Source organism: Ammospiza nelsoni, chromosome 10 (assembly GCF_027579445.1).
Source record: "Ammospiza nelsoni isolate bAmmNel1 chromosome 10, bAmmNel1.pri, whole genome shotgun sequence".
NCBI classification, from domain to species: Eukaryota; Metazoa; Chordata; class Aves; order Passeriformes; family Passerellidae; genus Ammospiza; species Ammospiza nelsoni.
In genome coordinates, this window is record NC_080642.1 from 16,777,329 (window position 1) to 16,791,083 (window position 13,755).

The 13,755-nt window shown below is 39.2% G+C and overlaps 1 protein-coding gene across 2 annotated transcripts in view; it reads left to right on the forward strand.

Annotated features, from left to right (window-relative positions):
• The window catches only part of CUL3 (cullin 3), a 54,946-nt gene that overhangs the window by 7,432 nt on the left and 33,759 nt on the right, over positions 1-13,755 (forward strand). For both annotated transcript variants that reach the window (XM_059479225.1, XM_059479226.1), the window contains exon 2: positions 11,550-11,747. In XM_059479225.1, coding sequence (XP_059335208.1) covers positions 11,550-11,747 — 198 coding nt within the window. The remainder of the gene's footprint in view (positions 1-11,549; positions 11,748-13,755) is intronic.

Below are 13,755 nucleotides of genomic sequence, written 5' to 3' on the forward strand. Positions count from 1 at the left end.
CATGGATTTAATTTTCTGTATAGTGTGAATTTTTTTCTTTTGCAGAAATTTCAGTGTTAGTCTTAAGTGTTGCAGGCACTGCTGATCTGTGCATCTGATCATGGAGTTTGCACCATGTGGTACAAAAATGCCCCAGAGAGAGGTTATTGTCAGGACACAGTGGCATTGATTATCTGTAAATTTGTAAGAGATTTATTAATTGTGTCATCCTTCTCCTACCTGAAGCTGAGGAGGAAAAAAGAATCATCCTGTGTTGGCCTCTGTTTACCATAAAATTTTATCTTTCTGTTCCTATGCAAGTTCCCAAATTGTTCTGCTGCTGTTATTATGGAGGAGGAGTTTTCATCAAACCCTCAAAGCCTTTCAGCCCCACCATCTCCCTTTCTTCCTTCATCCCCCTCATCATTCATTGTGTTCCTTGTTTTGGAATGACTACAGGAAATGTGTCTGCAATCTGTATAAGCTGCTGTGTATTTAACAGATTTCCTCTTTACACAGTGTTGATTTTTGGACAATTGTAAAATACTGAGCTACTTGTAGGTTAATTGAAAAAAGCCAGAAACAATTCCTGTGGGATTTGCCTTCAGTGTTGAGTAGGTGAGGAATGGGCTATTTGTGGTTCAGGAAAGCTCTCTGAATTCAGGTCATCAAAGCTGGAAAGTTAATGAACTAATAGATTTTTTCACTTGGAGAGATGATAGCCCTGAGGAGACTCAGTGCCTTGCACAGGAGGTATGGATGGGCAGAACAGCATTGCTCTTTCCTTTGGCACTTCTTAACTGGGATTGAGGCATGCAGCATCTGTCATTTTTTAAGGTTATTATAATGTTAATATTATAGAAGTCACCAATACAAAAGATTTGCCAAAAAAAACTATTAATTTAATCCCTTAACAAGATTTTTTAATTTCTTCTTTTTAATGTTTGTTAGGTGATGGTCTTAAAATTAAATGGACATATGATCACATATTGAATCAAAGTTTTAGTCTGACTAGGTTAAAAACAATATTTCTGTTAATTTAGAGTTAGGAATGATCTGAGCAGTCTGGGGTATAGTGCTGCTGCTTCTGCTGACAGTGACCTGCTGTCAGGCGTTGCACTCTCAGGACAACCTGCTGCTCCTCACCTGCAGTTCTGAGCTCCCACTGTTGTAAAAGGAAATGAAGAGAGTCAGGGACCTAAGTCCCACTAAAAATTGAGATTTCCAGCTATCTTCAGTCTTTGCTAGTACATCTTAGGTTATATGTAAGCAAACCTTCCCTTTCTGCTTTCAAGTCTGTGGTAAATTGGAAGTAGCTCCAGTGGGAGAGGAAGGAGCCACCTTCCTTCTCCTGCAGCGTAAGAGCCTGCACATGGCCCCTTATCCCGCGTAAACAGCTTTGAGGAAATTGCAGGTGAGTGTAATTTGTGTAGTTTGCTCACAGTCCTCAGGTTTTGAAGAGCTTGTCCTTGGCTCTTACAAGCTTTTATTGCACTAGGATGCTAAATGGCTTGAATGAAATTTTTAGGATTTGGCCCTGTTTGTATATGGGAAAAGGCATTCCCAATAATTGATACATTTTGTGCCACTGTTTGCAGTCTTGTCATTTCACCTTTGCCAAGAGCCTGTTAGACAGCCACAGACACACAGCTGAGCTGTACCTGTCCCTCCCCACACTTACAGACCTCCAGGATCCTGCTGGCAAGTGAGAGGGATGATTCACTGCCAGAAATCCAGGTTTTCTTTGTTCAATATTCTGCTGTTCTAATTAGGTTCAAATATTTTCTTTTAACACCAACTTTGTTTAACATAGAAACAAAGCTATTGTATTTCTTTCAGGAACATGTTACACAAGCCTTTTACATTTTTTTTCCATAGTTTTAGTTTGAGGAAAGTTGTTTTAGGATTACTACTTCTGAAGTGAGTCAGGAGGACTCTAAACTTCTCATTAGTTTTCAAAATACTGACAATAAAAAATATTCTGTTGGGTAAGACACAGGAAGTAGATCTTTGGTGTCAAATCCCTGTATTTCTTCCTCTGTTTCATTCAGAATGGATTTTTCTTGAGTTAAGCAATCCTGACACGATGCACTCTTTTTTTCCCCCATGTGTTATCTGCACCATAAGTGACAGTACATCTACCAAAACTAGTCCACAACTTACTTCAGGTCTGAAAATGCTTCTGTTAATTTCCAAAGCTAAAAGGGAAAGATCAGACTTTAGTGAAGTGTGGCTTAGATCTGGACTTCAGCTCTGAGTTTGCACAGAAGAGTGTAGACAGTGTATAGCAGAATACAGTGTACATGGAGAGTGTACATACAGCAGTATAGACAGCTCTTCTTTACCCTTGTTAGTTTGAAGTGCTCTTGGGAAATCAATACTTTCATTGCAGGTGTTTTATAATCCTCCTCTGTTTTCAGGTACTGTAGAAATGTCACTGAATGTTTTTGAAAAGAGCCTTGGTTAATAATGTCACTTTTGGCTGTTTAAGCACTTCCATTCTGTATCAGTGACAACTATCTTTTGAGCTGGAACTTCCTAGATTTAGCTTCTTAGCAGTTCAGTTCTTCTAGAAGCTTGAACAAAACCAATTAATTGGTTTTTTTAAACACAACTTTTTAAAGAAGTTTCATAATGTAATGTCAGGTGGGCAGAAACTTGCATCATTCCAGGAGAGATTTACTCATTCATAGCAAATGCCTTTTGAGTTTTGAAAGGCATTTAGATTTGTCTGCACATGCTGGGGGAAAAATGATGTTATTTATAAACTTGGATTTCTGTATTTTAATTAATATTTTTCTGGTGTGTTCTTTGGTCAAAACATGCAACTGTAGAATAAAGTCTTGAGTGTAAATAGTAGCACCTTAGAAAGTTCAGGTTGAAAATAAGTTTATTTTGTGTTTTTTCTTTGTTCTTCCTCTGTATTCAGCCCTTTTGGAGGACAACATCCATTAATCCATGCTGAATAAAGCATATGCTTTTATCAAGCAATTTGAGTCTTGTGGGAAATAAGTAGCAAGGCAGATGAGTGAGGAAGAGACAGAGTTAAGTTTGGTATAAATGATCACAGATGTAGGTGCTCCCAACTTATCCCCTCTTGTTACTTAACCTGCTGATAGAGATTTTAGAGAGAGCCTTGAAGACTGGTCTGTGTACATCCATATATAAGCACCAATCAATGCATGAAAAATGAGACTGCATTCATTTTTCATTGTCCCACTCAGACAAGCAGTGTTCTTGCCTTTGTCTGTATTAATAAGAGTTCTTTTTTATCTGTAATAATAGAGTGACTGAAGGAGCCTTTTGTAAGTTGAGCATCATAAATTGCAAAGTGAACCATAAGTTGATTTTTGAGGAGTATAACAGTTTGTAGTTGCCCATTAGTATGAGATAGTGTTGGGAAAGTGTGCAAAGGTCTGTAAGAAGAAAGTTGTCTTTGTTCACAGAATCACCACTGTGTAACTTCATGTTTCAGTTTGTTTGCCTCTTCAGAATGTCTCTGTTTCTTGCATTTTTTAAAGAAATGAAACAAACTTTATGATTATCTTTTGCCTTGTGTTTATCTGGTAAATGATGGCTGCTCACAATTACATAGTTCATAGTCTCAGTTCAGATGAAGCAGGTGTTTGGCAGTTTTTTTTTCTCAATTTTCTCCTCTTCAGCATTTTATGTTCCATAGGTTTGCAAGACTAAAGATGAGGAAGGGTGTTTGGGAAAAACAAAGAAATTGTACTAAATTGAGGTTGAAATCTAGAGTAAGAGAGGTATGTTGGTAGTTCAAGATTAGTCTCATCCTTCTGAGTTGGTTCCTGAAATATGACAGATAAATGAGTATCTGATCCTTAATTTTGTTCAGATGCCTAAACATGTCAAAACTGTTGCTGCAGTATTACATGTTCTAATAAAGACTTGTTTGAAACTTTTCATGTAGGCTGTTAAATTTTGCTGTTGTGTAGTGAAACTCCTGTCAGGCCTAGCTACAGTGCAGGCAAGTGTTACATTTTGAGAGAAGAAACGAATCCTTTTTCCTGGGACTTACTAGAAAAGGAAGTTCTTGGAGCATATTGCATTTTGCTGTAAAGCTCAAAAGCAGCCAGCCAAGCCTTCCTCTTCAAGCTGCTACCCCAGAGCAGCCCTTGTGTTGTGAGGAGAGCAGCATGCTCTGAGACAGTGCCTTGGAGTGAACCAGATGAGTCAGTCCTGGTGCAGGAGTGACTCCTGCTTTAAGGAGCCATCACTTTTGAGGCTGCTTAACCCAACTGCTCTGTGCTGGCAGAGCAGCTTTTCAGTGCTGCAGAACCCAGTCCAGGCAAGTGGAGGGGGGAAGGAGTTTGATCTAAAACACTGCAGCTCTTGGATGTTTCAGTCAAGAAGGAGGACTCCTCTTTGATTTCATTGCATGTTCTGCTTGCTTCTGCTGAGCAAAGCCTGGGAAGGAGAGGTGGATATTGCAATTCCTGCATTTCTGTCACTAAATGAGTGTTGTCGTGGAGCCCTGCCTGCAGGGGCTCGAGCCTTTCTGAGGGTGAGACCAGAGTTGATTCTTCCCTTGGCCTTCAGAAGATTTCTCTCAGCACTGGTTACTGATCTGCTGAGCCTGGAATGGAGCACAATGCAGGCTGGGAACATTCCTTGCAGGAGGAATCTGGAGAACTTTAGTGTAGGGTTTGCCCACCCAAACAAGGGCAATGCTTGAATATCAAGGGAAGAGTGAAGAACAAAACACAGATATTAAAATTTGTGTCAGTATTTAATCTTGTAAATGACAACTGGCAGATGTCATAAGCATGTTATAGACATTGGTTCCCCCCACTACACACACCCTCTGAGGGAGTGTAATACTGTAATAGGCATTTCCTGACACTCCTTAGGAGATGTGGATAATACTGGATTGTCATCTTTGATTGTTGCTAAAGGTCACCTAGGAGCAAAAGGTGTCCTACTTATTAGGACAGTTTTGGTAGAGCATTTCTAGGACTTCCCTGTGACTCTTGACAGATGTCCTGAGATGAATAGCCCAGATGCAGGACAAGAGCAGGGGGACAGGGTGCCCCTAACTTTCTTCATGCTCCTTCTCTTAGCCTTCAGTCGTGCTTTTGGTGTGTCACAGCCTACCTGTTCAGATAACACAGTTGGGGAACTTTGTGGAGCTTTGTGGTGGTTTTGGTTGTTCAGAGATCAGTTGTTTTTATTTGTGGGAGAGTGTGTGTAGCCCATGCATCCTCTTCCAGATGTTACATGGTGAGGAAAACTTAAGAACTCAGAAAAGTGTGGACATTGAACTCTCCATTTGACATTAATAGGAGTACATTTTATCTGCTCTGTAGTTGAAAAAAAATGTAGTTCCATATCTTAATATGCCATTTTTCAGAGATATTCTTGGAGCAAATGCTAGACAATGTATCTCTGTCATTGTAAATTCTTGTCCTTTAAATTAACAATATTCAAAGGGTTTATAAAAATTCAAATAGTGATTACGTTCTGAGGCAGGAAATGTGCTGCTCTTGCCCTTTTCTGGATAACCTCAGCCAAACTTCATCCAGAATGAAGGATACAGGCTCAGGGTACTGAGTTACTGTGTGACAGACTATTTAATACCATCTTGATGAATGTCATGTCTTGCAGTGGAAGGGAACAGTGCTGGTGACAGTCTCCTTGTCCTCAAGGACTGTGCCCCTGTGGTGGCAGTTTTAGATGACAGCAGGTGGACCTTTTTCATTTTTTCTGCGAGGGATAGGAAATGGGGGAGTGAGAATAGGTGGCAATTATTAGGTGCAAACGTTACTCCCAGCACTGGTACTAATTGTTGGTACCCACTCACTTCCTTCAAGGTAGAGAGCATAAACACCTGCATTCTGTAATTCCACTTGGTTCTTGTCCCAGTGCTCTGTGGTGTTAGACATGTGAAGGATGTCATGGGAAGGAATGAGGCAGATGGTTGCTTTTTTTGAAAGCTTTGAGAAGCCTTGTTCTGCAGTAATCACTTCCAGACTGACGTGTTTCACCTGCTAATGTGTAGAATCGTTGTAAACACTCTCCAGCTGTGCTGTAGAAAAACTGAGTAGTAGTGTTTGTAACATTTTTGAGTAAAAATGTCCTGCAAATGTGTTGACAGTCTATTAAAACTCCTGAGATGTAACAAGTTTGGTCTGAGATCTTTGTGTCAACTTTGTAGAACTTGTCTAGAAGTTTCTTCTGCATGAAGGATAAGAAGCTGTGTCTGGTCACTAATCTTGAGAGTACTGGTTTGTGTGTCTCCTGTTGCTGCTAGTGGACTTCTGGGGATCCTCCTGCTGGCACTGTAGGACATCTGCTTACCTCTTCCTTGCTTCTTTCTTAACCCCCTCTTGTTAAGAAGACTAAATAGCTACTTAAAGCTGGTATAAACTATCAAGATGTCAGCAGGCTCCTAGCAGTTTACTTCTGTAATTTTTCCTTGCAATTCACAGCATTTCAAGCGTGGTTATGTAAGAGGAGTGAGCTGTGTAGTGTTAAGGGCAAGATGATGACGAGTTAAAAAATGACGAATGTGAAGTTGTGTTCAGAGGAAAATGCTGTAGAAGTTAAAGTAAATAGAATGGAAATTAGACCCCAAAACATTTATTTCTTTGCAAAGTAATCTGGATTTCCAGCAACAGATATGTTGGGTGTTCCTGGATCTGGGAGCTTTAGTGGGTTTTTTTGACTGCAGTTGGTAAAAGCTAGGGAGCAAACACCAGGTTCCACTGGTGACCTCAAGTATTTTGTTGCACACCTTTGTTACCATACAGTGCATTTCCATTGGAAGGCTGGTACAGGCAGTTTCAAAAGGTCACATTTCCAGGGAGCCCTGGTTTTCCAGCTTCCTCAGCCTCCAGCTGTGATGTGTGTCACCAGATCACCCAGTGGTTCAGGCTGGAAGGCACTTTGGGAAGTCATCCTGTCCTGCCCCACTGCTCCTGCTCAGGCACGGTCACCTGGAGCTGGTCCCTCAGGACTGTGTCCAGATGGCTTCTGAATGTCCCTAAGGATGGAGAACTGTGCAGCCTCTCTGGGCAACCTGTGCCAGCACTTGGTCACCCCCACAACAAAAAGTTTTTGTGACGATCACGAGGAATCTCCTGTGTTTGTTCCTGCTGTATCTGCTCTTGTCACTTGCACCATTGCAGATGTGGTTCCCCCTTCAGTACACCCTCCCTTTGGATTTTACACATTCTGATTTGATCCCTGCAGGGTTTCTCTAGGCTGGCTCTAGAGGCTGGTTCTGTCCTTCCTATTAGAGGTGCTCCAGAGGGTTGTTACTGGCCCTTCACTGGACTGTCTCCAGTGTGTTTGGGTCTCTCTTGTACTGGGGAACCCAGAACTGGGCACAGTGCTCTACGTGTGGCTTTCCAGTGCTGATAAAGCCCTTGGCCTGCTGGCAACTCTTCCATATGCAGCCTAGGATACCATTAATCTTCCTTGCCTCAAGGGCCCATTGGTTTGTCATCAGCTTGATGTCCTCCAAGAGCCTTGGGTTCTTTCCTGCCATATGTGCTTTCCAGCCATTTGCCCCAGCAGGCATTATTGCCTGGGGTTGTTCCTTCCCCCTAGGGATGGGATGTTGCCCTTCTCTTTGAGCTACATGACTAGAAGGGGCTGATAACATTTTGTATGAAGTTACATGTTGATCAGAAAATAACAAGAATCGAGCTGTTTGCTCATTCTCATTGAATGCTGTGGTAGGTTATTTGGAACAGGTGGTGCCTGTAAGCTTCTGGAGGGAGAGGCCTTCAGGATTGTTGCCAGCTTTACCTGCTTTACAGGTGATAAGGGCAATAGATTGCTGACAGTGATTTATTTATTTGACTTGATGATTTTAATAGGGTAGACAGACATTGTTAAAGGAAGGGGCTTGAGTGTATCTGATCCCACACTGTGGAATAAAGGATCTTTCGAGTCCTTTGTAGTTTCTTTTTTGTGAAATGACTGTACTTTCATGTACACTGACATTTCAGTCTAATTTCCTCAAGATGTACTTGTGTTACACTCGGAGTTCAGATGTTTGTGCTCGAGTTGCATCTTTGAATCGTTCGCATTTGGGCAGCAGTGTGTGGAAGGTTTCCAACCAGCGGCTTCTTATAAACAGCTCTCTCTGCTGCCAATAACAGACTTGGTCGCTTTCCCATTCCCCAAGAAAGGTAATGTTCAGATAAGCGTGAGTGCATTAACACGTTTCCTCTGCTTGGACACTGCCTTCTTGCTATCTTGGTGAATCTGGGTGTAGACACTACTGGAATCACTGGGATTTTGCTTCTGAAAGCCTTTCCAAACCTGTGTGGTTTTTTTCAAAGACCAGCAGAAGCAGCAATCTGCGTTCTGCTTAAATCTGCGAGAATTAAAAGACACAAGCAAGGCAACTGCATTCTAACTGTGGATTTTAGCTCTAAAATATAACCATTAGAAGAAATCTGGGAAAAGCATCTTGGCTCCGATCCTGTGTTTGTGGAAGATCTCTTACAGACTTTGTTGCTAGGGATCTTGAGAGTTGCATAAATCTTCATTGGTGGGTCAGACTGGGGGATTAGGATTGCAGTTGTGTTGTCAGAGATGCTTTTGTAGAGAATTCTGAAGAATTCTAGTAGCATCAACAACTTACTGGTTATTTGTTTGGATTTTAAATCTGCATACAAGCCTGACTTGAGAAATGGGATGAAAAGACATGAACCCGTGAGTTAAATAATCCAAGAATAGATTTAGTCATTGCAATTCTTACATACCCTTGAGAATACAGGAAGATCTCTTCTGCTCAAGTGCTGAACAACTTTTCAGCAGCAGGGAGGAAATAATACATATTTGCTCAAACTTCACTACAGTGACTTACTGCCAAATAGAATGGGATTATTTAAAGTATTAGGAGTCTTTGCTTTGTTAGAAAACACTGCTGCAAACAAGTTAGCTGTGCTAGATCTTTTTGGAAGACAGTGCTCTTCTAATGTGATATTCTAGAACTTGGGCAAACCTGTTCCCATAAAACCTCACTGGTGTTAATCTGAGTCAGAAACAGAATAAGAAGCTGCATTGAAAAGCAGAGTTTTTAATGCTTAATCCTAAAAGGTAATAAGATAATTTTTTAGTACTTTTTCAAATATTTACCTCGTGGAGATGTGTATTCCTTAAAATTACCTTCTATTGACCTTTCTTGTGCTGTCAGAATAGCTCGTGGTGTGTCAGTTATTAAGTGGCAAAAAGCTCTGTGTTCTTGTTTGTATTCAGGGACTTTGGAGCAAATAATGTTACAATTATTCTTTCTATTTTATAGCATTTGGATTAAAAGTACAAGAATTAACAGTTTGCTTTTAGCTTTTTGCTGAAGGGATCTGAATTCCCGGATGTGCTGCTTTATCTCTGAATGTCATGTACTGAGATGTTCCCTGTGACCAACCCAGAGACAGGAGCCCTGTAATACTTCTGCACACTGGTGCCCAGTGATTTGCCTGGTTTATACAGATCATACCTCTGCTCAGAATACAAGTGCAATTAAATTGCAGTTAAGATAAAAAGGTTGTGTTGGCTGAGAGTTTTTTAATTAGCAGGGGGAGCCTCTCCTTTGTTTGAAAACAAAACTTTGGGTTTGTGAAAGGAAAGCTGAAAAGCTTTTACTTGGATTGCTGTCTGCAAATCTAAATAGTTGCCTTCATTATCAGTACTTGTGAAATTGCTGCTTCAGGAAAGCTGTAGAAAATAACTTCCCTGAAGGAGCACCAATGTAGCAAATACAAATTAAAAACAAAACTACTGACCTTTGAGTGTTGTACATAGCAGAAAAAGGAAGTGTGGAGGGACCTGTGACATTCCATCCACCATTCCTCTGTTACTTTGAGGCTTTGCATTTAGGAGATAGGGAGCTACAAATTTTTCAACATGTTTGTGATTTTATCTTGTTTTTGCTTTTAGATATATAATGGTACATCTTAAGTTTGGGGTACATGAAATGTAGTAGTCAAGTGGATCTGGTATCAGAGGAGTGGAAAAAGTGACTACAGGATTATTTTTATAATAAAAATCCTTGTATTTAACCAAAACTCCAAAAGATGCACAGGATAGAAGATTGCATGTCTTGTTTTCATTTTATTCAGCAGCCCATTCCCTCCCAAGGCAGTGCATGGCTTCTCTTTATTGTGACCTGTGTTGTTACTTATCATGCCTAGGAAACTTGATATGCTATTTTGAAAATACATGTAAAAATATACTTGGAGTAAAAAGATTCTGCTAAATAATTGCATTTTGATTACAAATGCAGTCAAATCTAGTCTTCATGTCTTTCCTCTATTCACTTAGTGGGTTTTGTTGGAAGGAGAAGGAGAGGTGGATTAGCGCTGGTTGTGATTTTTCTCTATACTGTCCTACCATTATTCTTTACTCTTTTAATACTTTCAGTTCTTATTTTCAAGACTACTTTGACACTTTTGATAGACTCTGGGATATTTTCACTTCCCATAGTAATTCTGGGAATAGCAGCTTTTTTCCCCTTCTCTCTTCAGCCCTTTTCTGTAGTTATAAAATGCTAAATCTGTTCCTGATTTTGTATAAACTAAACCAAGCTTAACTTTACATAAAATTGGTTCAGTTTAAAAGTGTTTGGGGTTTTTTTTTTTACCATTTGGGTGATAAAACTTGGCTGAATCACAGACTTTAAGCAGTGCTGGCATCTGATATTTTTTGCTATGCTGACTTGCAATCCCAGATACTGCTTTATCTGTGAAGCATCATATATTGAAGCACCTTTGCATTGGTAAAGCACAAGTGTGAAATGATTCACACTAGGTACTATATAGAAGAATTGAGACTATTAAGAGTTTTTGTCCTTCTCTGAATCTTTTTTTTTTCTTTCTTTCTGTGTATTTGCTGATGTTTACAGCATCTAAATAACAGATCAAGCAGATGCTTAGTGCTTGGTACATGTCATTTAGAAAAGTATTTAATTGTATTTGTGCAGAGGGAATATCTTCAATGCAGGTGTTTATGTTGGGCATTTGTGGGGTTTCAGTGGTACCTATAATTATTTAAATTGTAGGTACAGTGTTGTAGGTATGTAATTCTTTAGCTGTTAGTCCCTAGTTAGCTCAAGCAGATGACCAAGTTTCCTAAATCTGTGTCAGACATTATTATCTTTTGTTGTACAGGTCTGGTGAGGCAGATCAGTATTGCAGTACAATTTATGAGGTGTCAAACAATGTGTTAATATGGAATGGGAGTTAACCATCTATCACTGTTAACCTGTGGAAGAAGAGTGGGGAAGAGACTTTTATCCACAATTACCTGCCTTTCCTTTTATCCACAATTACCTGCCTTTCCACCCCCAAAGGCTCTGGGATTGGATTCTGAGCATTTGCATTCTGAAACAAAAAAAGCATTAAACTTTTGCAAATTGCAGTTTTCATAAATATTTCTTGAAATCTGTACTAGTCTCATAAATACTGGTTTTCTTTTGATGCAGTTTGAGAAATCTTATGATAATGGAATCAACAAGATGGGGCAGAGCAATTACCTCATATTATCTATATTCTTTTTTTTGTTCAAAACAATAACGTAATGTTTTATTTTTACAGATGACTATGGATGAGAAATATGTGAACAGCATTTGGGATCTTCTGAAAAATGCAATCCAGGAGATTCAGCGTAAGAACAATAGTGGTCTCAGTTTTGAGGAGCTGTATAGAAATGCTTATACAATGGTGTTGCATAAACATGGTGAAAAACTCTACACTGGACTAAGAGAAGTGGTCACTGAGCATCTAATAAATAAGGTTTGTCCATTTGTGTATTAAAATAGAAGTGTCTTATGTGAAAGAATTCTGAATAGTTATTTAAATGACAGAAAATCTAACTTTATTATGTTCCCTTGTATTGCAGTTGTGTAGCTTCTCTCAAAAATGGTGGCATAGAGCTAACATCAGATGAAATCAGATGATTTCATGTTCCTGGGACTGTTTCTGGTAAATTACTGATGGAAGGCAGACCATAGGAAGCATTTGAAAGAGTGTAACAGGAAACAACAACTTTTTTTTTGAAGAATAACTGTCAAGAGCTGATAATTTTTTTTAATGGTTTGTGTCATTTTTGGTGGCATTTTGTGACTTTCTTAGGCCACATTTTGTCATGTTTGCCTCTCGGTTTTTTAATCTGTGGAACAAATAAATACCAATGTAAGAACTTGTTTTCTATAGGCTAATGAACTAATTCCCAGGTTAATGAGACAGTTGTGCTGGGATTATGCTCTTTAAAGAGGTGGAAACAACAACTCAGCAATAGCAAAACTCCTGAGTAGCTCACATTCTGCCATGTCAGCCTTTGCAAAACCATGTAGGTCAGTCAAAATGACATGCAGAAACTTTCTGAACATCTGTCATCTGAGAAAAGGAATCTTCAGGTCTTGTGTTAAACCATGGAGCCACTTATTTAGTCTTTGAGAGAAGTTTAGAATTGATTAATAAATGTGTAAGTGGAAAAACGTTGGAAGTCACTTTTTAGGACTCCAGATAATATTTCATGGCAATAGGATTCTAAGCCTGTGGGAGATGCCATGGTAACACCCTCATGGTAACATCCATAGCAGAGAGGTACTTGTCTGCTTTGATCCCATGTTCTGGCCATGCTTCAGATGGAGTATCAGATTTTTATCCTGTGTTTACAAGATATGAAAAGGAAAGTCAGAGACCATCATGTGTCTTGGATAATTACTTCTGGCTGAATTACAGAGAATGGATGGGAGATTTATGGCTAATTAATGCAGGATGCTTGGGGACTTATTTTATGTGTTCCAAGTGGAGTTACTGCTGTGGCAGAGAAATGTGTTATTTCTTTTCTAAAATCCTAGTTTTCAAAGGTGTGATCCAGATAAGTGTAGTCTAAAACTGCTTTGAATGTGGGGCTTTTTTACTGTGTGCACCAGAGGAGACATCCTCTCTGAAGTGGTTAAATAATTTGCAGTTCTTTTCTATAATTGTAGCACATCTGTGACTCTCAAAAACTTCTGGTTTCATTATCTGTGCATTCATAATCTGTACTATTCATATAAAATGTGGCAAATGGCTGAGGCTTTTTTTTTGCCTTGTTCTTGCATATGTCTATGCACTTAATAATTGTGACACTAAACTTTTATTATTCCTAGGCTTTAGTTTATCCTGGTTTAATTTGATGGGTGTCTTTTTATCTTTGTTCCTAGGTATTTTGCCACTTATCTTAGTTCCTAGCTATTTTGCATATTAAAAACTATGCATTTGCAGAATTAATTATTCTGAAGTGCTGATTGTGGCAGGCTGACAAAAGAGCAGAAAGTTCTGAGTTTGTAATTTCAGTGCAGAGGCTGAGAAGGCTGCACAGATAGTGCAGAAAATGCCTTTCTGACACTTAATATTCCTGTATCTGGTCCTTTAAATAAAATCTTCTCCAATGACCAAATATTCTGATCGTTAATGTGATTAATCAAATTATATCCATGTGTGTGGGTGATAAATGATGACCAAAGCTTTTTCAAATAAAAAGGTTAACTGAGTTTTAGTAGTTAAAGGCTAAATTATTCTGATTATGCCAGCCTGTAAAATAGTCCAAGGAAAAGACTAAAAAAATGTGACTTATGCCAAAAATTTCAGAAAAATAACAAAAACTGATAGGGGCTAAAAGCTACTGCTTGTCTCTTTTGAATGTTTGCTTAGACACATTATGTTGAGGCGTATATAGATGGAAGCATGGAAAAAATGGTGCATTGTTTATCAAGAATAGGATCAGTTCTATAATGACATCTTCTGTTTGAGC